This window comes from Eubalaena glacialis, chromosome 4 (genome assembly GCF_028564815.1).
Source record: "Eubalaena glacialis isolate mEubGla1 chromosome 4, mEubGla1.1.hap2.+ XY, whole genome shotgun sequence".
Taxonomy (NCBI): domain Eukaryota; kingdom Metazoa; phylum Chordata; class Mammalia; order Artiodactyla; family Balaenidae; genus Eubalaena; species Eubalaena glacialis.
Genome location: NC_083719.1, coordinates 106,457,483 through 106,485,143, shown reverse-complemented (window position 1 = coordinate 106,485,143; position 27,661 = coordinate 106,457,483). Strand labels below are relative to the sequence as shown.

The following is a 27,661-nucleotide window of genomic DNA, read 5'->3' as shown; positions in this document are numbered from 1 at the left end:
CAATCTTGATAAAAAATGGGAAAAATCTGGCAAACACAGTGGTGGGGACAGAGAGTCCAGTTGCCAAAAAATTATGAGCAAACATCCCAGGGCAGGAATGCGTGGGCATCCTTGGGGGTCGCAGGTGTGTGATGGAGAGGAGACAGGAGAAGGGGTCAGGTCCTCATTTTCAGTGTGAAAAATGCCATGGTCAGGAGGTTGGACTTTATTCTGGGGAAATGGACAACGATTGCTTTCCTCTAGGCATCGGAACAGGGGAAATGACGTGATCAGAGTAAAATTCAATTCAGTTCAGCAAAATGTATTGAGTAGTGGCAGTGAGCCTACCCTGTACTGGTGTAATGGATACAGACACACATTCTTGGTGCTGCCCTCAATGACCTTCATGTCCAGTGGAGGACAGAGGTGTAAACAGATAGCATCGATAAAATGTAGTATTTTGAGCTAAAATAGATATATGTACAGGAGGCTATAGGAGCCCAGAGAAGGTAATCTGGAGCTAAGGGAGAAGTTGGTCCCTGATACGAGTCTTGTAAAAAGAGTAACGTTTATTCGGATAAAGAGGAGAGAGAAGGATAGCCTAGACCACGAGAACACAGAGAGCAAAGTCACAGAACACCAACCGACATTGGCTATGTAGAGAAAGCAGTTCCATTTTACTAGCCTGCTGGGCGTGAGGCAGAGAGTGGAGTGAATGAGAACAGGGAGATGAAGGGTAGGGACAGTCCTGTGGTTCCCTCACCAGGGCGGTGGCAGGGAGGCCAGGAGAGCCCTGCAGAGGTCGCATCCTGCAGCAAGGTTACACTTGGGAGGTACCGCCCAGACAGGAATTCCAAACTCTGCACACGACTTTTACGCACTTAAGGAGGTTTAAGTACAAACTGCCCGACAACTCCTATTAATACTGTTGGTTATTTCTTAACCTTAAGCATCCCCAGCACTCCCAGGAGACTTCTGATCTCCTATCTCCTCACAGCATCCTCAGGGCTCCACTCCCACCACCTGGGTCCCTTATCCCCCTTCTCTTCTCTGACTCTCCAGTACATATCATTCTCCCTGTGAGTGTTAATCTTTGGCTCTGTTTGGTTTTCTGCCCCCACCCCAAATCCTACACTTGGCTTTTATCCTTTCTCTCCTCTGCAAGCAGGGCTTGATGATGTGAGAGCTACACTGTGATTTGGGTGGGGTGGTGCGCAAGGGTAGTGAGGGCTCTGAACTTGAATATGTTGATAATTTGGGGCCAGTTGCAATAACTGAGATATATGATGGTCAAAAAGAGCTAGGGATTGGCAGGATAATGGCATCAAAGACACGGAAGAGAGATAACGTGTAGAAGCATACTCAGAGGCTGACAATTAACTAAATGTAGGACGGAAGCAGAGACAGGTGGGATTTTAATTCTGTTTTGTGGTTTGGATCTAGAATACGTAACAGCAGTGTGATGTTATTCGCCATGCCTGAGGGACACAAACAGAGGAACACATTGAAGAAATGAGAATAGAAGATGATCAATTTGACTTTGTGTGTGCTGAACCTAGGTTATCAGCAAGATATTCAGGTCATATTTAGCAAGCCTAGTGCTTTAATTCGATGCAGTGTGCCAGCAGTCTCCAAAGTTGTGTGCTTAAAATATCATTCAAGGACAAACACCAATGGAAAATGACATATGCGGGCCTTTTTTGGAGATTGATTGTACACTGGTAAGCCCTGCAGTAAAGAAACATTTAATTTAACTTTATTTCCAATGCCCCTCTCATTTTTTGTGCAGAATACCTATTAACATAGAATGTTTTTCTCCAGGAACAGTGTTTTAAGAAATGCTTATTATAGCACTAAGGAGATGTAATCAGAAGATGATTAAGATAGAAAGAACTTGGAGGGGGTGGAAGGGGTTGCTTATTTGCATGGAAGAGTTGAAGAATTATGAACTGGTTAATCTTTCACAGCGGATATGGGGAGAAAGGAGATTGGAGATAGAACCTTTATCAACACCGTTTGACACCTCCAGTAGCCTGTAGGGAATATAATTTGGAGAGACAGCAAGTTGTGACAGCAAAAGCATGGATTTCAGAATCGACATGTGTGACAAATGATCTAATTTCTAAGACTCAGTTTTCTTATCTGAAAAACAATGCTCACCCTTTTGAGTTGTACTGAGACAAAATAGATAACATATGAAGCACCTACCCCATAGGAGACACATAGTCCACTCTCAGTAAACACTATTACTAGTATTATTTTCATTTAAATATTCTCGGTGAGTTGAAGCAAAACTTTGATGATTATATTGCTATATTATAATCTGAACATTGAACAGTTACACAGAGGAAATCTCAGTGGTTGGTATCAAGGCCCAAGACGAGGGAACACTCCCAGTTCAGACACGCCTGGAACAGGAACAGCGTGGTACAGGAATAGAATCCACAGATGCTAGGCAGTGGAAGAAGACACCACAGGAATTTCCCAAAGGCAACCATGACCATGTTTTTTCATCAGTTTTTCATGAAGAGAGGCTGGAGGCTAATAACTGAACCTTAGCGACTATCTCTCCTTAAAAAATTCTGAGCTAAAAACTCCCCGAGCGAATGGCTGTAGGTATCCATCTGGCATGAGGTGACATCCTCTGACAAAAGTCATTATCCGGCACCCTGAAGGGTAGGGCAGTGGAGAGGCATCTGGGACAGAATGCTGGGCTAATGAGATATACTTCTCTCTGAGTCTGTCACAGTGCCACAGATGCAGGCCTTAGTCATGTTCAGTATTGGTCAATTGAGCACACGAGGCCAAAAAGATTCTAAATTTAGAGTTTAAAACTCTGCTAACTGCCACAGCAGATTAGCTTTTCTTTACCCCAGCACAAAAATGGGGCAATTACCGTGATTTTATCCAGATCAGCTCATTGCAAATCCCAAAGGGATGGTGACCAGAATTTATCATTTTTCAGTCTTTTCTGTTGGACTTTGGGGCTGCAGCCTCTCAGGTCTCAGATGGGTCTGAGTTTGTTGTTGTTCAGATTGGCCATTGAACATGACTGGCCACTGTTCTTAATCAAGAAGTCATCCCATAACACCCAGGATATGGATGGAGGAGATAACTAAAAAGATGGCAAGCAACTCTTTGAGGAAACACTTAAGGCAGCAGGGTTGTTCAGACCCTTGGGTAGGGACAGTGGCAGGGTGACGACCACTGGTTTATGCACGTGGATACACAAGGCTATTGTGACAGGAGATGCTCATTAGTTGTTCTCTGAGTGAAGACAGGCTAAAGTAAAAATGAAAATTTTCCTGGAACTTCAGAGGGTCTCTCTCTCAGGGGAGGACTTGTAGCACAAAATGGACAGTTCCATATCTAATTTGTTTATATGAGCACTTGCCTAAAAATCACAAGACTGGGGCAAAATAAATATATATAAAACAATGCTGCTCAAAATATGGTGTAAAGATGGGCAGCAACAGCATCTGAATCTAGCATCCCCTAGAAGCACATATTCTCAGGTCCTATCCTAGGCATATAGAAAATGCCAGGCAATTTGTTCTTAAAAGTTTTCCAGATACTTCTTGATATACTAAAGTTTAAGAAGTACTTCCCTAGGCCTGTATGTGAGGTATCTATAATTTCCACTTCCATTCACTCACTAAACTAGCCTGACTTGCTTGTCTTTCTACCCTTAGTTTCCAGTTCTCTTATCCTGATAGTACCTGATTAGACCATCTGATTATATATAAGAACTCAAGTTTTGTAATTTTTATCATCAACATAAACCAGAATTGAATTTATGGAAAGCAACTTTGTAGAGGCAATAAAAATACTGATTCTTAGCTTTGTGATTTGGTTTGCAGCAGAGAAACCGTAGTTATAACTTCTGTTCATTTCTGTTCATTTCCAGAATAACAATGATATAAATTAAGGGATGAATAAAGGAGAAGAACACTTACATAGGCTACAAGTTGCTCCTGGGAAGCTTTCACTTCAGCTTGTAATTTTTCAATACACTGAAAAGGAGCAAAGTTTAGAAACAAAGTACGTAACTCTTCCTTTTATACGTTCAAAGTGTTCCAGATATAAACATGTACCAGTTCTCATATCTTATGAATGGCAGCATTATCTCAGCTAGATGTTTTGAAAATCATCATTAAAGAAGTCATCGTTCCCCCCCCCCAAAAAAAAGAAAGAAAGAAATCATCGCTCCCATCCCTCTCTCTCTTCCACTCTATGGAAGAATCCAACAACAGAGTACATGAATTATTAATAATTAGCAGATGGTTGGGAAAAATAATGTTTGCTTGCTGTACTGCAGGGAATGTTAACCCACCTTATATCATATGTACATATATGTGGGAGCCAATGTGTTTGTATCTGCCTTTGGAATATATGGATATGTTTTGTGTGAATATACATCTTTACATATAGATACAGATTATCTATCTATCCCAAAGGCAGATACAAACCAATATGATAAACAAGAGATAAATTTATGTAATGACACATATATACATGTCTAGAAATTCAGAGATTGGTAATTTCTTATAAAGTAATTTATTAAAAGTCAATGAAAAATTTTCTGATCCACTTGTTTCACTACAGAGAAAGAAGCTATTCCTTGATTAAGTTCAACCTTGAAAACCAAAAACCATTTATGTAGTCAATATCATGTACAAAATAAATAGAATATTCAGCTAATATGGCTCGAAAGAATACATATCAAGCAAACTTTAAAAGTATCACCAAGAAAGTTAATTTTTGTATGTGAATATTCATCAGGGAATACAGTTACATTGAGCAAATACAAATACTGTTATTTACCATCTTGAACTTAAATATGGACTTCCAACCCAGCCAGAAATAACTATAGAATTGTCAGTTCATATAAGTTTAGGTAATCTTTAGAAATAAAGATTATTTCTCTTCTACAACATACCTGGTCTTTTGCAAGGACCATTTTTTCATATGGTTCCCCACTGTTTTCCTTTCGGTCCAGAGCCTCTAGTTTTTTCTCCAGCCAGGAAACTTGTTCAAGCAGCTTTGATTTTGTTCCTTCAGAGGCTGCAAGCTAAAGACATTTGCTTGTAAGTGTATGGAAGTACAATGATTTTTTTTAAAGCTCCTTTTAAAAGTCCGACTTATAAATGAATTGCCTTCCACCAATATCTATTAAACATGAAAATGGCTTTTGAAACATTCCTCATAGATGACAAATGACTAGTATAGAGAGTTAAGGAAATAATGTTGATTTTATTTATTTTTAATGATAAAGATCTTTGTGAGCAAGAGATGAGACCACATAGTTCAGCAGGCAGAGGGATTTGCGGTACAACAATCTCAACAGTCATCTTTATTATGTTTAAACATTGCACTTTACTTGTACAGCTGAATCTGAAATCTGTATTGTGGTTTACATAGGGTTCTTGAAACGTAACTCTTGGGGGACTACAGCTGTCTAGAAAGAGCAGGAGTTCTGACTCCCTTGGATCTTTACCATTAAGCAGTGAGGTAGAAGGAGCTGAAGGGAAATGCAGGAATTTCTAATTAAAGTCTGATCAATGGCAGATCTATGCTAAACCATAACCAAAAAATGTCTAGAGGTGACTGTTTTACTGTTTCCTCTTGAGGAGAGTGGTAGTTTGATAGTCCCTAGTCCCTTAGCTCCCTTGGAGAGACCCTGGACTAGCTTCTTCTTTCATTCAGGAAGCTTATTGTGCTTTTTCTCTATAGCTCAGCAACAATTCTGAAAGAGTTCCTGGAAAGGGACACACAACCTTGTATTCATTCCAACTCTCATGCTCTTAGGCACGGCTTATCTCTAAGCATGTCTTTCGTATTACTCCAAGTATTATTGCAAAGCATACCGTCTCATCTTGAAAAGGGCAACAAATATTTAAAGACAATTTACCAAATGGAGAAGCATTAAGAGGTTGGTCTGCCATGGAAATAAGTTGGGCACATCATATATACTGGTATCCATCCACCCATCCACCCATCCACCCATCCATCCATCCATCCATCCATCCATCTACCCATCCACACCATCAGTCACTCAACAAATATTTGTCTAGTTGGCTCTCTATGCAACCATTGTGTTATGTGCAGGGGATGATGAATGTGCATCAGGAAGGTCAGAGGGAACATATATGCTGTGAACTGTTGGCTTTGCTTTTCAGCTCTCAGTGACCTGGGAGGCCTGTGGTGCTCCACATGGGCACTAACACATCTAACTCTCAGGCACATGATGCTTTGGAAATGTAGTCTGGTTTCTCTGAGCACCCTTCCATTTTATCACAGAGTTTAGTGTAATGGCTAAAGACACGGACTGTGGAGTCAGAGCCTTTGGGTAAAAGTCCCAGTTTGCTATTTGCTATCTCTGTGATTTGGAGAAGTTGCTCAGACTCTCTGAGTTTGATTTTCCTATCTGTAAATGGGAATGGGGATAAAAAGAACAGTACTTACCTCATGCATTTGTTTTGAGGTTTATATGAGTTTATACAAGAGAAACACTTAGAACAATGCCTGGAATAAATCAAGTACTCAGTAGCTATTATTATCATTTCTTCCACCTCCTCTAGACTTCTGTAAGCATTCATATGGGTTCTACCCAAATATTTATTATTTATCAAATTGTAAAATAAAGTATCTGCAGACATCACAGCCTCTGTGAGCTGGTTACCCTAAAGTCAAACTGTATTTTGTTTGCTAACTTCCTGTAACCACTCTCGTCTTCAGGAAAAGAGGCCTCTCTAGGTCTGATATTTTCTTTAATCTCAAATATATTCTTTCTCAATCTGGCCCATTTTGTTTCCATAGCCTGACTGATCTATATAATTCATCCAGTCACCATTTTAAAATCTATTCCTATTGTTTTTTAGGCCTTTATTCATTCACTCAATAGATATTCATTTATTCACTAATTGTTAAAAAATACGTTGGGTATTTATTATATGTAAGACTTTGGAGGTAAAAACTGAAGGTGATACTGTTTATATTTTAGAAAACTCACAATTTACTCAGAAAAGCAGACAATTTAAAAACTTTTACATAATATGAAAGTGTATAGATGAAGAAGAAGAATAATATTAATAATACTTAATATTTACTGGGTGCTTACTACATACCAAATATTCTGAGAATGTTTTGTTTTCATATTTATTCATCTCAATTCAGCTTCATAACCATTTTGCAGGCAAGGAAATTTAATAAATTCAGTGAGGTTGTGTAAGTTGTCCAAGGACATAGCAAGTAAATATTGGAACCCAAGTTTTCAGTAGTGGACATTGGGTCTGATTCCCTAAGCCCAAATCTGACCCCAGAAGTGGGGCCTGATAATCATAACAATCCCATCCTCATTCTTGCTGATTGGTTTAGGAATCAAGGTCTAAACCAATCAGAGCCTGGCTTTTCTCTGGCAACAGTTAATGTATGAAGAAATGTGACCTAATTTGGACCACTCACACTGCACACAAGGAACCTTGATGATTTGGAAAAGTACTTTCTCATATCTCTACCAGATATGAATGCTACTGTAGCCATCCTATAAACATCCAGGAAACCAGTTATATAATGAAGCTACACTCTGAATGGAAGTGTGGACAACAGAAAAAACCTGGGTCTTGTTGACATTATTGAAATGTTTTATCAACTAACTTTGAAGCATCTCCTACCTTGGGACTTACACTTAGTGAGCTTATAAGTTTCCATATTATTTAAGAGTTGAGTTGAGTTTTCTCTTACTTGCTATCATAAGCTTTCTACTGATACATTGTCTGATTCCAAAATTCCATGATCTTGACCACAAGTGAGTAAAGTCTATGGAAAAACAGCAGTAACTAACATTTATTTGGTAGCTACAGCATACCACACATTTTGTTTGTATTTTTTGTTGTTACTATTTTAAAGATTGAGGGTTAGGTGCTTTTAGGGGCAGATCAGCTTGCCCACAGCTAATAAGAACAGGTTGGATTTGGATCTACATTGGTCTGCTTCCTACTCTGGGTTCTAAATTATATCCAAACCCTAACTCTGAGGCTGCCTGCAAAGATGAGGTCTATGATTCCCCCCACACACACACCCTACCCCCGTGATCATGTGGCTTTCAGCATTCTTTCTCAGTGTGTTTACTTATTTACCTGAAGGAAATTTATTTTCCTTTTTCCTAAGACTTGAGAATTCTGTGCTGCCATCTTGCTTCCTTTTTATACAAATACCAATCCCATCTCTTTCCTCTCCTCTTATAATGGGTTTCTGTCTGAATATCCCTTTGACTCAAATATGTTTAGCTCAGATTCAGTTTAACTCCAAGAAACCTTGACAAGGAACCAGCAGATCTATGTTTTAGGCCTGACCCCACAAGCCTCTGATGCTATGACCTAGGTACCCTTAATAACATTTTACTATGGTACTTTGCTATATTTTTACAGAGTAGTTCTCCAGTCATATGTATTCTAACTAGGTCATAAATTCCCCAGTAGGATGGATGGAGAATTCTGTCAGAACTTATAACAAGACTCAGTCAAATTGGCCAGAAGCAATATTTGCTAAGAACATTCCATTTATTGACTTTTTAAACTATGAGTTTTAATTCACATATGTATCATAATCTCACAAAAGCAGGATAAAGGGATCTTATTATCTCTTCCTCATGTGGCTACATTGGGGCAAGAACTAATGTTGGATTCCGTTATATAATGATGAAACTGTTTATCAGCATAGGACAATTGATATTCCCCCAGCCTTTTTGAAAATGACCTATCAAATAAGCCTGCTAATCCAAAACGAAAGAAGAGAAAAAATGAGAGACAATAAAATAAGATAAAAATTATACATTTAAGTATTTTTTTTAAAGTACTACATAAAAGAATGTACTCTAGGGACTTCCCTGGTGGCACAGTGGTTAAGAATCCGCCTTCCAATGCAGGGGATATGGGTTTGAGCCCTGGTCCAGGAAGATCCCACATGCCACGGAGCAACTAAGCCCGTGTGCCACAACTACTGAGCCTGCACTCTAGAGTCCACGTGCCACAATTACTGAAACCCGCGCACCTAGAGCCCGTCCACTGCAAGAGAAGCCACTGCAACGAGAAGCCTGTGCACCACAACGAAGAGTAACCCCTGCTCGCCTCAACTAGAGAAAGCCCGCGCGCAGCAACAAAGACCCAACACAGCCATAAATAAATTTATTTTAAAAAAAAATGTACTCTATTGCTGAGTTGCAAGATACTAGCTGCCATTTTGAATTCACTCTATTGTTTTGATGGGGGTTTTAGAACTTTTCAAAATTTAATTTTCAATTCAGGAAGCCCTTAGGAATGCTGCTTAAATTCAAATTCAGATTATGGGATAGAAAACAAGGCATCAAAGTAAGTAAGAGGACATCCAAGTTAGCAGCTGCAAGATATCACATTTGAATTTAAAAACTCGGGGACCTTGGGCATTGGATCCTTTTTATTGCTTTTTTTTCCCTTTTCTCTTTTTCTTTTTTCATAAGAACTGTTTGGTTTTACAGAGTTACTCTTTGGAAAGAGCATAAAAATAAAAGCTCAGTCCAACTTAGTATCAGGTATCTGCTTACAAAAAGAGGGTAGAAATGCATTTATTATTTAAATAATCAAATTTTCTGTATCCTAATTAGCTATCTTTGCTGGAACATATGGTTCACGAGATGCTGGGAGGCTAATATTCTTCCTTTGATTTTTGAAGAGCAGGCCCCTTCTCCTCTGCCCTTGATTCTAACTAATTTGGAGGGAAGAGATGATTTTAAAAGCATGAGCTACATTTGTCATAAGAATTATGTAAAACAAAGTGACAACTTTCATATTATACATGAAAGTTATAAATCCACTAAAATTTACAACTGGCTGTGTAAATCCACTAAAAATTCAACTTTTAATATATACCTCAGTGTTCAATAAAAGATCATCATAAAGATAATACAATACAGTTAAAAGTCAAAGAAAGATAAACTGTATTCATTGCACAGTTTATCGATGCAGTCAAGAAGGGGTACTTATATATTTTATATTGGTATTCAAGATGATAGTTAAAACAAAGTGACTTGGACTTCAAAAAGATGGCAGAGTAGGAAGCCCCAGGAATTGGTCCTCCCACTTAAATAATTTTTGAGCTGGCAAGAACTGTCAGAACAAACAATTTCCAAGCTCTGGAGAACACTTTCAGCATCCAGGGAAGCGCTTGATGAAGAAAGATGCTGGCATTCAAGGAAATCTCTGTCAGGTCACTGGCTAACTGCAGAGGTAATGGAATATGAGACTTTAGTAACCACACATGCCAAAAAATATGGTCTCTGCAAAATTAGTTTGGAAAAGTAACTAAACAAATATACAACTGTAGGGTTCAATAAGCAAAAACAGCAATTTTGGGGAGGGAGAAAGAATCTGATTTTCAGAGTTACAGTATTGTACTATTCAAAATGTCTAGTTCTCAATGAAAAATTACAAAGCTCACAAATTAAAGTATGGCTCATTTATTGAAAAAATCAAAAAGAAATTGATAAAAAACATCCATGAGGAAACCTTGACATTGGACTTTTGGACTTAGTGGATGAATAGTTTAAATTATCTTAAATATGCTCAAAGAGCTGAAAGAAACCATGGGCAAAGAAGCAAAGAAAATTAGAAGAATGATGTATGCACAGGTAGGGGATATGAATAAAGGGATAAAAGTTATCTTTAAAAAACGAAGTAGAAATTCTGGAGTTGGAAAGCAAAATCGTTGAAATGAAAAAATCACTAAAATGTTTTAATAGCATATATAAATGGGAAGATGACAGAATCAGCACACTTGAAGATAGGACAACTGAAATTACCTGGTCTGAGGAACAGAAAAAAAGAAAAATACAGAGAAATGAACAAAGCCTAAGGGATTTGTGGACACTATGGACAGCTACCAAGTATACTAACATACATATTATAGGAGCAAATAGCTAAAGAAGATACAGAAAATGAAAAGAGAATTAAAATGGTACAGTAGGAAAAAATCAAACACAAAAGAAGACAACATGGAGGAATTGAATAACAAAAAAATATAAGGTGTATAGAAAACAAGTAGCAAAGTGGCAGAATTATGTCCTTTATTATGAGTAGTACTTTAAAAGTAAAAGGATTTGACCCACCAATTAAAAGACAATGACTAGCAAAATGAATTAAAAAAGTGATCCAACTATATTGTGCTTATAAGAGACTAACTTCCAACTCAAAGAAACAAATAGTGAAAGGATAAAAAAAAGGTATTCCATGCAAATAGTAGCCAAAAGAGAGCTGGGGTGGCTGTACTAATATCAGATAACATCAAATAGATGCCAAGTCAAATTTTTACAAAATACAGGGAAGGATATATATTGATAAGAGTGTTAATTCATCTAAATTATAAATATACATGTGTCAAACAACAGACCTCCATATATGAGACAACTAATAACAGAATTTATGAGAGAAATAGATAGTAATAAATAGTCACAGAGTAGCTAGAGACTTTATTACCCTACTTTTAATAATGGATAGAACATGTAGACAAAAGATTAATAAGGAAATAGACTTGAACAGCACTACAAACCAACTAGACCTAACAGACATATACAGGACAATCCACCCAACAACAGCAGAATACACATTCTTCTCAAGTGCTCAGGGCACATTCTCCAGGATAGACCATATATTAGGCCACAAAATAAATCTCAATTAGTTTAAAAGGATTGAAATTATACGCAGTACCTCCTCCAATCACAATGGAATGAACCTAGAAATCAAGGGCAAAAGGAAAACTGAGAAATTTGAAAATAAATGGAAATAAACAAGACATTCTTAAAGAATCAATGGGTCAAAGAAGAAATCACAAGGGAAATTAAATATCTGGTGGAGACAAATGAAAAGGAAAACACAAACGTAACACACTAAAACTTAGAGGATGCAGTGAAGACAGTGCCGGAGGGAAATCTATAGCTGAAAACATGTACATTAAAAAAGGAGAAATATGTCAAATCAGCAACCTAACTTCATACCTTGAAGAACTTGAAGAAAAAAAGAGAAAACTAAACCCAAAGCCAGTAGAAGGAGGAAATAATAAAGACTAAAGCAGAAATAAACAAAACAGAGAATAGAAAAACAATAGAGAGAATCAATGAAACCAAAATTTGGTTCTTGGAAGTGATCAACAAAGTTGACAAATCTTTAATTATCTTGACTAAAAAACAAAGAAAAGAAAAAAGTAACTAAAAACAAGTGAAAGTAGGGATATTACTACCAACCTTAGAGAAATTGAAAGCATTATGAGAGAATACTATGAATAACTGGATGCAAACTGATTATATTATCTAGATGAAATGGACAAATTCCTAGAAAGACACAAATTGCAAAACTGATTCAAGAAAATTTGAAAATCTCAACAGACCTATAGCAAATAAAGAGATTGAATCATTAATCAAAAACTTTCTTCAACCAAGTCCAGCATCAGATGGCTTCACTGGTGAACTCACCAAACATTTTAAGAAAAATTAACACTAATTCCACACAAATTCATCTAAAAAACAGAAAAGGAGAGAATACTTCCCAATACATTACCCTAATACCAAAGTCACACAAAGAGACTACAAGAAAACTACAAACCAGTATCACTTAAGAATATAGATGCAAAAATCCTCAGCAAAATACTAGCAAACTGGATCCAACAGCACATTTCTAAGAGTATACACCACAACTAAGTGGAATTTATCCCAGGAATGCAAGGGCAGTTGAACATAAAAAAACCTACAATTACTATAATATGCTACATTAGTAGAATGAAGGAAAAATACAACATGATCATCTCAGTAGGTACAGAAAAAATATTTGACAAAATTCATGATATGATAGAAACACTCAGCAAACTAGGAATAGAAGAAAACTTTCTCAACATGATAAAGAGCAATTATGAAAAACCCACAGCTAACATCATATTCAATGTTGAAAGATGGAAAGCTTTTCCCTTAAGATCAGGAACAAGACAAGGATGCCTGCTTTCTCCACTGCTATTCAACTTTGTACTGAAAGTCCTACCCAGACCAATTAAGGAAGAAAAAAAAAAATCTAAACCGGAAATGAAAAAATAAAACTGTCTCTATATGAAGACAACATGATTCTATATATAAAAAATTTCAAACAATCTGCAAAAAAAAAAATAACTACTAGAGCTAATAAGTGAATTATTAGAGTTTCAGGGTAGAAGATAAACATACAAAAATCAATTTGGGTTGCTATACGCCTGTGTTTTAAAATGTAGGTTTTATTATTATTCAGGTGTAGCGAGGTCAACAGATCAGGAGATGATTGTCATTGGAAAGATAGTTTGTTACTCACAGTCCCCAAGAGGAGGGGGCATGCCACATAATGAGAGGGTCACGCTATGGCGGCTGGGGGGCACACGGGAATTACAGGATCAGTAAGGAAGTACAGGAAGCAAGGGAAAAATGTGGACAAGAGCATTTATTGTAGTTTCCATGGGAAGGAAGGGGTTAGTAAATATAAGCAGGGTTAGGATTGGCTAGTTTGAATAGCTTCAGTGGGCTCTGGAGCATCAGGGTTGTCCCTAGTTGTATTGTACCTGTACCTGGGGTGATTAGGGCAGGGGAATAGTGGCCCTGAGTATGAGAGCCTGTTAGAGGAGGTGGTGGGGTGCAGGCTTTGGATTGGTTAGTTTGCATAAGAAAGGCACACTCACAGGGAAGTCCTTTACTATCTCTAGGGATTGGCAAGCACTAGGGGAGGCAGTCTCTCCAGGGTCAGCAAGGCCTCAGATGTCAAATCATCTGAATTACAGAAAATAAAAGGCATGATTAATACAACCAGCAATGAGCAATCCAAAAAAAGAAATATAATAATTGCATTCACAATAGTATCCAAAAGAATATACTACCAAGGAATAAATTTTACCAAGGAGGTGAAAGAGCGATACACTGGAAATTACAAAACATTGCTGAAAGAAATTAAAGAAGACCTAAATAAATTAAAAAATATCTCATGTTCATGTGTTGCAAAACTTAATATGGTTAAGATGACAAAACTCCCAAAGCTAACCACAGATTCAGGCAATCCCTACTAAAATTACGATGGCTTTCTTTGCAGAAATGGAAAAGCCAAGCCTCAAATTCATATGGAATCTCAAGGACCCAGAATAGCCAAAACAATCTTGTAAGAGAAGAACAAAGTTGGAGAACTCACACTTCCCAATTTCAAAATGTACTACAAAGCTATAGTAATTAAAAGCAGTGTCATACTGGCATAAAGATAGACAAACAGACCAATGGAATAGAATTGAGAGTTCAGAAATAAACCCAAACATCTATGGTCAGTTGGTTTTCAGCAAGAGTGCCAAGACCATTCCATAGGTAAAGAAGAGTCTCTTCACAAATGGTGCTGGGACAACTGTATAGCCACATGCAAAAGAATGAAGTTCCGCCCCTATCTCACTCCATAAACAAAGTTAACTCAACATGGATCTAAATATAAGAGCAAAAACTATAAAACTTTTAGAAGAAATCAGGGAAACATCTTCAAGATCTTGAATTTGGCAATGGATTATTTGACACTAAAAGCAGGAGCAACAAAATAAAAAATAGTTAAAGTGGAGTTCATCAAAATTAAAAATTTTGTGCAGGAAAAACATTATCAAGAAAGTGAAAAGATAACCTATAGAACGAGAAAAAATATTTGCAAATCATATGTCTGATAAAGATTTAGTATCCAGAATATACGTATAAAGAACTCTTACAACCCAACAGCAAAAAGAGAGAAAACCCAATTAAAAAATGGGCAGAGGAAGGACTTCCCTGGTGGTCCAGTGGTTAAGACTCCTGGCTTCCGCTGCAGGGGCCATGGGTTCAATCTCTGGTGGGTTCCCACATGCCGTGAGGCCAAAAAAAAAAAAAAAAAAAAAAGTTGGGTAGAGGACTTGAATAGATATTTCTCCAAAGGAGGTATACAAATGGCCAACAAACACGTGAAGAGGTGTTTGAAAGCATGCCTGGTACCAGATTGCCGTTAGCATGAAGTTTGACGCCTTCCTGATCTCAGGAGGCAACAAAAATTACAAACATTACTTCAGTGTCCCCTCATGTGCACAGGAAGATCATGCCGTCCCTGCTCTCCAAGGAGCTGCAGCAGAAGTACATCTGCTCATGCCCATCCACAAGGACAACGAGGTCTGGGTGGTTTGAGGACACTACAGAGGTTAGCGAATCAGCAAGGTAGTCCAGGTGTGCAGAAAAAAATAGGCCATCTACATCAAGCAGGTGCGTTGTGAGAAGGCTAATGGCACAACTGTTCATACGGGCATTCACCAGAGCAAGGTAGCAATCAGCAGGCTAAAACTTGACAAAGACCAGAAAATTCTTACACGTGAAGCCAAATCTGGACAAGTTGGTAAAGAGAAAAATAACCACAAGGAATAACATACTGCAAAAATGCAGAAATGAAGTAACCTCTTGTGAAACCATGGTTTAACTGTAGATTTTTAGCCTAATGTGTGTTTCTTTGCAACTTTACAAGATGTCTCTAATGTTTCATTTCCTTCCCGTTTTGTTATTGATATGTGGCACTGTAAATCTATTTCTGCAATTGTGATTAATAATTGTATGAATAAAATTGGACGTTTCCTAATTTTAATAAAGTTCAACATAATTGATCATTAATTAAGAAAATGCAAATCAAAACCATAATGACATTTCACTTCACAGCCACTATGATTTTTTTAAAATTTTATATTGGAGTATAGTTAATTAACAGTGTTGTCATGTTAGTTTCAGGTGTACAGCAAAGTGATTCAGTTATACACATACATGTATCTATTCTTTTCAAGTTCTTTTCCCATTTAGGTTATTACAGAATATTGAGCAGAGTTCCCTGTGCTATATAGTAGGTCCTTGTTGGTTATCTATTTTAAATATAACAGTGTCTATAGGTCTATGATTTAAAAAATAAAAAATAGAAAGCGTTGGTGAAGATGTAGGGAAATAAGAACGCTCGTACGTTGTTAGAGGGAATGTGAGATGCTATAGCTGTTGTGGGAAACAGTTTTGTCATTCATCAAAGAGTTAAAATAGAATTACTCTATGGACCATATGGTCCAACAATTTCACTGCTAGGTATGTACCCAAGAGAAATGAAAGCATATATCCACACAGAAACTTGTAGACAAGTGCTCATAGCAGCATTATTCTTAATAGCTAAAAGGTAGAAACCAAATGTCCATTAACAGAAGAACAGATAAACAAATTGTGTTGTATACATGCAATGAAATTTTATTCAGCCATAAAAAGGAATGAAGTACTGATACTTGCTCTAACTTGAATGAACATTGAAGACATTACGCTAAGTGAAAGAAGCCAGACACAAAAGGTCACATATTGTATGATTCCTTTTGTATGAAATATCCAGAATAGGTAAACTCATAGAGACAGAAAGCAGATTATCGGTTGTCAGGGGATGGGTGGTAGGGATTATGGGGAATCATTACTTAATGGGTACAAAGTATTCTTCTGGGATGAAGAAAAAATGTTGCAACTCGAGAGAGGTGGCGGTTACACAACATTGTGAACACACTAAATGCCACTGAATTGCATCCATTAAAATGGTTAATTGTATTTATGTGAATTTCACCTCCTTTAAAATAAAATGACTTTCTAGTTAGCTCTCAGTGGGTAAGAAAATTGTCATCATTACATCCATTCACTGAATGTTATTCAAAAAATATAACAAAATTGGATGGGTTTAATTTTAAATTAATGAACTCAAATCTCAGACAGGTACTCTACCTTCCCCTGACATCAAAATATCGTATTTTACTACTAGTAAATTGGCTTTCCTCTTCTCTGAGATAACGATTTATTACTCTGTACTCTTTCCTCAAATATCATTTCATGCTTTCTTTCCCTTCAAAATTCCACCCTCAACCCTATCCCCAAATGATCACCTCATCAATAATTCACTGAAAAAATAGAAGGTGCCAGATGGCTACTCCCTCACCTTCTCATCAGCCAATATTTAAACCTTACTGCAGCAGGCCCTGCTAATCTGTTTCCCAATGGTTGTTTCCCCATTTATCCCGTGCTACCAGACACCCAATTTGGATTAGCTAGCAGCCATGTGTTTAGGGAAACTTGGTCTTGTGCAGCTCTAGGGAATGAATCACAATTGCTCAGCCAGCCTTGTTGGTCTCATTCCCATGCATAAAAAATGATTTTAGGCATGAGCCTGCAATCCAGTAGAGGGCCTTGGAGCCTGAGGAGAAGGACTTTACCAGATTTTTTAAAAAGACATACATGAGGAAGAACATTTCTTTTTCACAGGATGTTCTGACTGCATGTAATGCTTGGAATTGTTGCAGACATTATGGTAAGACACATTCAACACTGAGGATGGTAGCGCAAAGGATGGATAACACCTGTGTTCTTGCTGACATTCTTGAGCTGTAGAATTAACCAGCCCTGGAACTGCTCCATCTCTGGACTTAATCTTATGTGCGATGATAGCGGGCCTTAACATGTTACTTTAATTGGGTTTCTGGTAGTTGAAAGAAAAAGCATTCTTACTGAACAAATGGGGAAGATATTCTTCTATCAAAAGCCAAACCTTTTGCTTGGCTTTGAATCTTATCTCCTCTATCTGTCAAAAGCATTTGCTCCTGTAATTTCTACAGCCCACGCCCCCCATCCATTTCTTCATTCTCTCACCCTTTCTGGATGATTCTGCTCAGCATATAAACATGTTATAGTAATTCCCATAAACAAAAGCTGTCTGTTGAACACTCCCCCACTTCCTCCTCCAGTCATCCTCTCATTTCTATGCTGCTTTTCCCACTCAAACTTCTTAAAATGATTGCCTACCCACACTGTGGTCACTTCCTTACAATCTTCTCACTCTTTTTTTTTAAGAAAAAAATTATTGGCTTATATAACTGGGAGTCAGAAGTAGATTTTTGTTTCACTCACAACTAGATTCCACAGACTCCAAAGAAATCATAGTATTCTGTCTCTTTTTAACCTCTATATCTTGGTCCTATGTGTTGGCTTCATGATTTCCCAGTGTAGACAAGCTTTCTTCCCACATCGGGGAAGATGTTACCTATTGCCTCCCAGTAAGACAATTTGCCTCAATAGTAAGACAATTTGTCCTCCAGTAACAAGTTGAAAAAAGAATTTTTTTTTTTTGCCCCATCTATGTTCATATGGCCACTCCTGGATTGATCTTTATTGTCAGGAAAATGGGATATCATAATTGACTGGACCTCAGTCATATGCTTAAAGACCATTCCCTCTAGTCAGGAATACTGTGGTTGACAGCCCCAGGATTATTAAAAGATTGGAGCCTAAAGGAGCTATTCTCCAGAAAAGGTAACCATGAAAACAGAGGCCAATTAAAATTCCCCCTCTGGGTGTTCAGCACAATTATATCCTCATGATCATGAGGATGTGCTTTTCCCCAAATGCTCCTGTGTAATATGATGCATCTATTCTACATTAATCTGAAAATGCACTTCCCCTCTCAAAAGGAGATAACCCAAAGTCATCTCGAGTTCCTACATCTGGCTTCACATTTTGTGCGTATCTCTCTAAATCAAATCCAGATGAGACTCATCATGATGGGCACCTAAAGACAAAATCTAAATGTACCCTCCCTCATATGTCTAAAATACAGGGAAAACAGGACAATCACAGTATTGTTCCCTTCTAAAAAAAGGGAAAAAGGGAAACAACTTACAGTTGTCATAGGCCATTGCAAATGTCACATTCTATCAATATGTCAGCAATGTTAAGGCCTGTCCTGGCAGTGCAGTGAGTGGAGGTTTCTGATCTGATTGATTCTGTTTCTGACCTCTGGGAGCCTTCTTTGTCCTTTTCTTCCATGGTCACAATCAAGAAAAAGACCAGAGGGTATTCCTTTGGTAGGGGTTGTACTAAGTTTTAGTTTCGGGTATGCCACTTATTTCTCTATTTGTCAAGACGATTTCAGTTGTGTTATAGAAAGCTAATGCCAATTGCTTTAGATTAAAAAGATAATTAATTGGTTCATTTAACTGAGAAGTAGAGGCACCCCTAAATTCTGAGTCTTAAATTAGATTCTCAGAATTCTCTCCCTCTCTCCTAACCTCTCTCCTTTTTATGTTACAGAAAAAAAAAAAAGAAAATTTTCCCAGTGGCTGTGACGAGGGCTACCCTGGATTATTTTCCTCTCTTAATCTCTCTTCTATTGCCTTCTGCCCTCCACTACTCCCCCTGAGACTGATCTTCCCTAGGTTGCCTATGATTCTCATTTTTCCAAATGCAGTGGACACATTTCTGGTCATATTATTCAATCTCCTGGTAAAATATTACACATTTGAGCATGCCATGCCTTGTGAAACACTCTCTTTTTACTGCTTCCAGGACGCGAGTCTCTGGATTTCTTCCTGATTCTTTGTTTCCTTGGCTAGATTTTCCTCCTCTTCCACTCCTCTAAATATCAAAATCTGAAAGTCCTAGCTGATCTCATTAGGTGCCATGGTTGAAACACTAGTTATACACATGTTTATGATTCCCAATTTTTTTTTACATACAACCACTTGGCTTGTTGGATACATATATCCAACAACCTACTTAATATTGTCACTTGAATATTTACTAGGCAACTAAGAGTTAATATATTCATTAAAAAAAGGAATGAAACAATGCCATTTGCAGCAACATGGATGGACCTAGAGATTATCATACTAAGTGAATAAGTCAGAAAGAGAAAGACAAATACCATATGATATCACTTATATGTGGAATCTAAAGTATGACACAAGTGAACTTATCTACAAGGCAGAAACAGACTCACAGACATAGAGAACAGACTTGTGGTTGCCGAGGGGGAGAGGGGGTGAGGGAGGGATGGATTGGGAGTTTGGGATTAGCAGATGCGAACTATTATCTATAGAATGGATAAATAACAGGGTCCTACTGTATAGCACAGGGAACTATATTCAATGTCCTGGGATAAACCATAATGGAAAAGAATATGGAAAAGACTGTATATATATGTATAACTGAATCATTGTGCTGTACAGCAGAAATTAACATAACATTGTAAATCAACTCTACTTCAATAAAATAAATTTTAAAAAAGAATCAATGTATTCAGAATGGACTCCTTATATTCTATACCTTCCCCAGACTTCCCTCCCTTATGGAACCACCTGTCCACATGTTTCAGCCACAGACGTATTTAAATCCTCTCTTTCTCTCACAGTTCACCTAATCCATCACAGAGGACAATTATTAAAACCACCCCATTAAGTAATGTGAATTGTTATGTTTATCTCCTCTTATTGATGGTTCTCTTAGATCATCTCCTCCACAACCCATGCCCACAGACACAGCAATTAATACTGTAGACGAGGTTTCCAATGTCACTCAAAAAACCACTCAAAAATAAATTGAGTCTTGGCAACCCTTGTAGAGCTCACGCTACAAAGAGTAGTGACTTCGTTGAAAAACAAAGGCTTCCTTTGTGCTAAAAGTTTTGCAAGCTATGTTGGACTACAAGCTATGAAATTCCTTGGCAATAAATAACCGAGGCAAGCACTGGAAAAATTACCTATCCTACCTGTGGAATGGGCAGGAACCCCTATGTCTGAAGATACTTTTAGATCACAAAACTGGTTTGGTCTCATTTCAATTTTACAGCTAAAAGCAAACAACAAATTCCTTATGCTACCCCCATCCTAGACAAAACAGACTTTTACATTTATTAATATTTCTACTTTAACAAGTTATTTCCAGCCATTCCTAGGTTTATGCACATCTTAAAATAGACCTCCAAAGGCCTATAATTTAGAAGCATGATTACTGCCTGTTTTAGTTTGCTAGGGCTGCTGTTAAAGAGTACCACAAACTGAGTGGCTTAAAAATAAATTTATTGTCTCACTGTTCTGGAGGCTAGAAGTTCAAGGTCGAGTGTCGGTAGGGTTGGTTCCTTCTGAGGGATGTGACGAGGAATCTATTCTATGCCTCTTCTCTGGCTTTGGGCAATTTGCTGGCAATCTTTGGCATTCCTTGGCTTCTAGAAGCATGACCTTTGTCTCTGCCTTCATCCTCACCTGACTTTCTCCCTGTATGTCTGTGTCTAAATTTCCACTTTTATATGGATGCAGCCATATTGGATTAGGAGCCCATCTTATTCCAACGTGTCCTCATTTTAACTAATTACATCTCCAAAAAATAAAGTCGTGTTCTGAGGTCCTAGGAGTTAGAACTTCAACATTTGAATTTGGAAGGGACCAAATTTAACCATAACACCCCCAAATTGGGGTGGGAGGAAGCAGGGAACTCTGAGTAATGAAGAAACATTTAAGCTCTGACTGAAAATAGAAATATTCACCAAAAAGTCAATCGATAGTTGAAATATAAAGTTAGGGATCCAGACATAGAGATTTCCAAGATGGCTTTAATCTTCAAATAAGTCCTCTGGGCCATATGAATAGATAAATATACCAGAGAGAAATGGGACACAGGAAAAGGTGAGGCAATTCATTGCTGACTTGCATGTAAAGATAGTGTTTGGTTATAAAAGTCAAAAAGCAATAGTATCAGGTTCTAAGAAATTAAAGCCAACAACTGCAGAGGCCTAGGACCCATTCCTCAGGTACAGCTGGTCCCTTTAAGTTCTGGTCCATTCTTGCTACCGAATCTAAGCTCGCTCTGCTCGCCGCACGACAGGCCAGTAAATCAGAGACGAGGTGTTGAGGCAAGGAATACGACTTTATTCGGAAAGCTGGCAGACCGAGAAGACAGCAGACTAAAATCTCAGAATAACCATCTTATCGGAGTTTGGGTGCCAGTCTCTTTTATAGCACAGAGAGGGGGAGGAGATGAGGAGGTAAAGTAAAAAGGCCATAAGTTTTGCAAATATCCCCTGGAATGGCCAGCCTCCGGGAGGGTTATTTTCTTTTCTTGTATCCATCTGCAGGTGGACAGGGTCCGGATGTTTCCCTGAACAAAGGCACTTTGGTTTAATATTCAGGCAGAGGGGCAGGGTTCCCCGAGGCAGGCCATTATGTAGAGACAGTATCCTTTTAGTGAACAAGAGCAATGGGAAGCAAAGGTTAAAGTAAAATAAACACATCCAACATGTAGTCAGATTTGGCTCTTCCCTGTCACATTTTCAGAGCACTTTTGTGGAACAGGGCAAAGGCTTTCCCTGCTGGTAGGACTCACAGAACCGACTCTCCACTCTCTGGCTTGTGGTATATGCATTCTGCTATCCTTGAGTTTCTTTCACGGGTCTTTCTTTCTCCTCAAATCTCCTTAGTGTCCCGCTTAATAGAGGACAGCTGGATTCTCATACCTGCTCTGTGTTGTCTTTCATGTAGCATCTAGAAAACTTCTCTGTCTACATGTGAAAGAATGATAGTAGAAAAGGTCAATAAACTATTAGTATTATTACGTAAATAGTTTTGACTTGGATATCCCCTAAAGGGTATCAGGGACAGCCTGTCACTATACATCCATTCAATAACTGCAAGAGACGCATATTTATACAACTCTAAATTTAAGCACTAAACTGTTCCTGAAGCTAATAAATGAGATCTTCATACAAAACACATGGTCATCTAAAATTTTCTTCTTGAAGCCCCAGGCACTGAAAAACGGGAAGAAGAAAAACTATTTCTACGAAATAGGTTAAGGGTCTGATGTATCAAAGGACTGAAATATTCAGAAGACTTAAATGAAGAAATCCAAATTACAAAGCGTCGAGAAGAGTCCAGGGCATACATGGGGTACATTGAGCCTACATGGAGCCTTCCATAGGAAATGTCACATTTTTTTTTTTTTTTTTTTAAACATCTTTATTGAAGTATAATTGCTTTACAATGGTGTGCTAGCTTCTGCTTTACAACAAAGTGAATGAGTTACACATATACATATGTTGCCATATCTCTTCCCTCTTGCATCTCCCTCCCTCCCACCCTCCCTATCCCACCCCTCTAGGTGGTCACAAAGCACCGAGCTGATCTCCCTGTGCTATGCGGCTGCTTCCCACTAGTTATCTATTTTACATTTGGTAGTGTATATATGTCTATGACACTCTCTCACCCTGTCACATCTCACCCCTCCCCCTCCCCATATCCTCAAGTCCATTCTCTAGTAGGTCTGTGTCTTTATTCCCATCTTGCCACTAGGTTCTTCATGACCTCTTTTTTTTTTTTTTTCCCCTTAGATTCCATATATATGTGTTAGCATACTGTATTTGTTTTTCTCTTTCTGACTTACTTCACTCTGTATGACAGACTCTAGGTCCATCCACCTCACTACAAATAACTCAATTTCATTTCTTTTTATGGCTGAGTAATATTCCATTGTATATATGTGCCACATCTTCTTTATCCATTCATCCGATGATGGACACCTAGGTTGCTTCCATGTCCTGGCTATTGTAAACAGAGCTGCAATGAATATTTTGGTACATGACTCTTTCTGAATTATGGTTTTCTCAGGGTATATGCCCAGTAGTGGGATTATTGGGTCATATGGTAGTTCTATTTTTAGTTTTTTAAGGAACCTCCATACTGTTCTCCATAGTGGCTGTATCAATTTACATTCCCACCAACAGTGCAAGAGTGTTCCCTTTTCTCCACACCCTCTCCAGCATTTATTGTTTCTAGATTTTTTGATGATGGCCATTCTGACCGGTGTGAGATGATACCTCATTGTAGTTTTGATTTGCATTTCTCTAATGATTAATGATGTTGAGCATTCTTTCATGTGTCTGTTGGCAATCTGTATCTCTTCTTTGGAGAAATGTCTATTTAGGTCTTCTGCCCATTTTTGGATTGGGTTGTTTGTTTTTTTGTTATTGAGCTGCATGAGCTGCTTGTAAATCTTGGAGATTAATCCTTTGTCCGTTGCTTCATTTGCAAATATTTTCTCCCATTCTGAGGGTTGTCTTTTGGTCTTGTTTATGGTTTCCTTTGCTGTGCAAAAGCTTTTAAGTTTCATTAGGTCCCATTTGTTTATTTGTGTTTTTATTTCCATTTCTCTAGGACCTGGGTCAAAAAGGATCTTGCTGTGACTTATGTCATACAGTGTTCTGCCTATGTTTTCCTCTAAGAGTTTGATAGTGTCTGGCCTTACACTTAGGTCTTTAATCCATTTTGAGTTTATTTTTGTGTATGGTGTTAGGGAGTGTTCTAATTTCATACTTTTACATGTACCTGTCCAATTTTCCCAGCACCACTTATTGAAGAGGCTGTCTTTTCTCCACTGTATATGCTTGCCTCCTTTATCAAAGATAAGGTGACCATATGTGCGTGGGCTTATCTCTGGGCTTTCTATCCTGTTCCATTGATCTATATTTCTGTTTTTGTGCCAGTACCAAACTGTCTTGATTACTGTAGCTTTGTAATATAGTCTGAAGTCAGGGAGCCTGATTCCTCCAGCTCCATTTTTCGTTCTCAAGATTGCTTTGGCTATTCGGGGTCTTTTGTGTTTCCATACAAATTGTGAAATTTTTTGTTCTAGTTCTGTGAAAAATGCCAGTGGTAGTTTGATAGGGATTGCATTGAAGAAATGTCACCTTTAACATCTAATGATTCAAACATAAGATAATTGGGGTGACCACAGATCATCCGGTCACCTGAAACTTGGGATCAGTCTTTTTTTTAAAATTGAAGTATATATATATATTTATCCCTCCCCCCCTTTCCCCTTTGTTAACCATAAGTTTGTGTGCAATGTCTGAGTCTATTTCTGTTTCATAAATAAGTTAATTTGCATCATTTTTTTAAGATTCCACGTATAAGTGATATCATATGATATTTGTCTTTCTCTATCTGACTTACTTCACTTAGTTTGATAATGTCTAGGTGCATCTGTGTTGCTGCAAATGGCATTATTTCATTCAATTTTATGGCTGAGTAATATTCATATATATATATATCACATCTTATATATCATATGTATCATATATGTGTGTGGGTGTATATATCACATCTTCTTTATTTCTTTACTCATTCATCTGTCAATGGACATTTAAGTTGCTTCCATGTCTTGGCTATTGGAAATAGTGCTGCTCTGGACATGGGGGTGCATGTATCTTTTTGAACTAGAGTTTTCGTCTTTTCTGGATATATGCCCTGGAGTGAAATTGCTGGATCATATGGCAACTCTATCTTTAGTTTTTTAAGGAACCTCCATTCTATTCTCCATAATGGTTGCACCGATTTACATTCCCACCAACAGTGTAGGAGGGTTCCCTTTTCTCCACGTTCTCTCCAGCATTTATTATTTATAGACTTTCTGATGATGGCTGTTCTGATCTGTGTGAGATCAGAATTTTCATTTCTCTAATAATTAGCAGTGTTGAGCATCTCTTAACGTGCCTGTTGCCCATATGTATGTCTTCTTTGGAGGAATGTCTATTTAGGTCTTCTGTCCTTTTTTTGATTGGGTTGTTTTTTTTTGATATTGAACTGTATGAGCTGTTTGTATATTTTAGAAATTAATCTGGTCTTACATTTAGGTCTTTAATCCACTTTGAGTTTAATTTTGTATATGGTTTTAGAGAATGTTTTAATTTTGTTCTTTTACACATGTAGCTGTCCAGTTTTCCCAGCACCACTAATTGAAGAGACTGTCTTTTCTCCGTTGTATATTCTTGCCTCCTTTGTCATAGGTTAACTGACCATAAGTGCATGGGTTTATTTCTGGGCTTTCAAACCATACTGTTTTGATTGCTGTAGCTTTCTAGTACAGTCTGAAGTGAGGGAGCATGATTCCTCCAGCTCTGTTCTTCTTTCTCAAGATTGTTTTGCCTATTTGGGACTTTCTGTGTTTCCATACAAATTTAAAATTTTTTGTCCTAGTTGTGTGAAAAATGCCATTGGTAATTTGATAGGGATTGCATTGAATCTGTAGATTGCCTTGGATAATATGGTCATTTTAACAATATTGATTCTTCTAATCCATGAACACGGTATATCTTTCCATCTGTTTATGTTGTCTTGATTTTCTTCATTATAGTTTTCAGAGTACAGGTCTTTTGCCTCCTTAGGTAGGTTTATTCCTAGATATTTTATTCTTTTTGATGCGATGGTTGGGATCAGTCTTGAATACTACTTTTCCATTTAATTAATTACCAAACCATCTTGTAAATATTCTTGTCTCTTTCTTCTCTTCACTACTAATAGGCACTTATCATTTCTAAACTGGATTTGTGCAAGCACTGACATGTGATATGCCTGACTCTGGTCTCCTAATAAATCTGTTCTCAGTAGACACAGAGTTTTCTGTCTGAGGGCAAATCTGAATACATTTCAAACCCTTTAATGGCTCCCCATTGCCTATAGGATCAACTCCAGTTGTTATAATGGAAAGAGCATAGCTTTGACATCAGAGAGATGACTGGATGAATCCTAACTTGATTTGAGACCTCAGGGAAATCACTGTCTGTACTATTCCATGGAGCATATGGTGTAATGGGAGATATAGGCCATTCCAGTTAGTGGGGGTGGGGTGGGGAAGGTGGTAAAATGGGAGAAGGATTATGAAAGCACCTAGTAAGGACATCTAACTCAAACTTGAAAGAGGAAGAAAAGCATTTTGGAGTAAGTGCATCTAATTGAAGATCTGAAGGGAGAAGTTTGTTGGGTTTTGTTGGTTAATGGAAAAGGGGATGAGAGGAGGTGGTGGAAACAGAGCAGAGCAATTCTCTGCAGAAGTAGAGGGAAAGGGATGCATTAATTAAAACTTGACTGTAAGGAACAAGGCCTTTTGGTTTTTTTATAGATAAGAAAGTAAGAGAGAATACATTCCTTTCAAGAAATTGAAAGTGGTGTCATAGTAATATGCTGGGAGTGGTATAAGATAAAACTGGAGAAATAAGTAGGGGATTAGACCACAGAGGATTATAAAATCTGTTAAGAAGTATATATTTGATCCTGACAGGGGGCTAATTTAGGGGGCTAATTTAGGATTTAAGGGAGGAGAAATAGGAGGTCTGCGTTGTAGAATCTTCACTCTGGCTATAGTGTTGATGAGTCATCGAACAAGGACCATAATGAAAGTAAAGTAGGGAGAAGTTTCTGCAGTTGGTGGCCTGGACAAGGGTAATGGTGGTAGAGAGAGAGAAAAGAAGATGGACTGAAGAACCGTTTGAGAGAAATCATTCATAGTACTTAGGAATTGGATGTGTGGGGTGAGGAAGAAGAAAGAATCAAAGCAGCACAGATTTCTGATATAAGCCACAGGGGGTGCAGGTGGCACCTCTCCCTGGCCTAGAGGATTTGAGAGCAGGAACAGATTTGGGGCAGGAAGCTAATGGACAGGTAGAGTTTGAGTTGCCTCTGAGAACCTTGGTGGGCCTATTCAGTAGGCAGTTGGATATCCAGGTCTGGGGTCAGGAGGAAGATCAGGACTAATGATGAAAACTTGGTTCTTCTCGGTGGATTGTGCTCTAAAGGCAAGTCACTCAGGGAGAATGTGTAGAAAGAGCAGACAAGCAGGCTGCAATCCCACAAAAGAGCTTTCATCATTTGCAAAATGGGAATGCAAATTTCCAGGACCAGTGGGAAAAATACACGAGCTAACATACGTAGGAGTACCTTGCAGAACACTTGGCTCACAGTAAGGGCTCAATAAATATTTTATTGAATGAATAAATGAATAATT

General features: G+C 38.0%; 1 protein-coding gene and 1 pseudogene across 1 annotated transcript in view; one reads left to right on the top strand and one right to left on the bottom strand.

The window, feature by feature from the left end:
• The window catches only part of CCDC192 (coiled-coil domain containing 192), a 281,402-nt gene that overhangs the window by 160,777 nt on the left and 92,964 nt on the right, over window positions 1–27,661 (bottom strand). Inside the window, exons 5-6 of the mRNA XM_061188964.1 lie at window positions 4,919–5,050; window positions 3,936–3,992 (exon numbers count right to left, since the gene is read on the bottom strand). Of these exons, the coding sequence (XP_061044947.1) occupies window positions 3,936–3,992; window positions 4,919–5,050 (189 nt within the window). The remainder of the gene's footprint in view (window positions 1–3,935; window positions 3,993–4,918; window positions 5,051–27,661) is intronic.
• Window positions 15,023–15,427, top strand: LOC133089912 (ribosomal protein uL24-like; annotated as a pseudogene).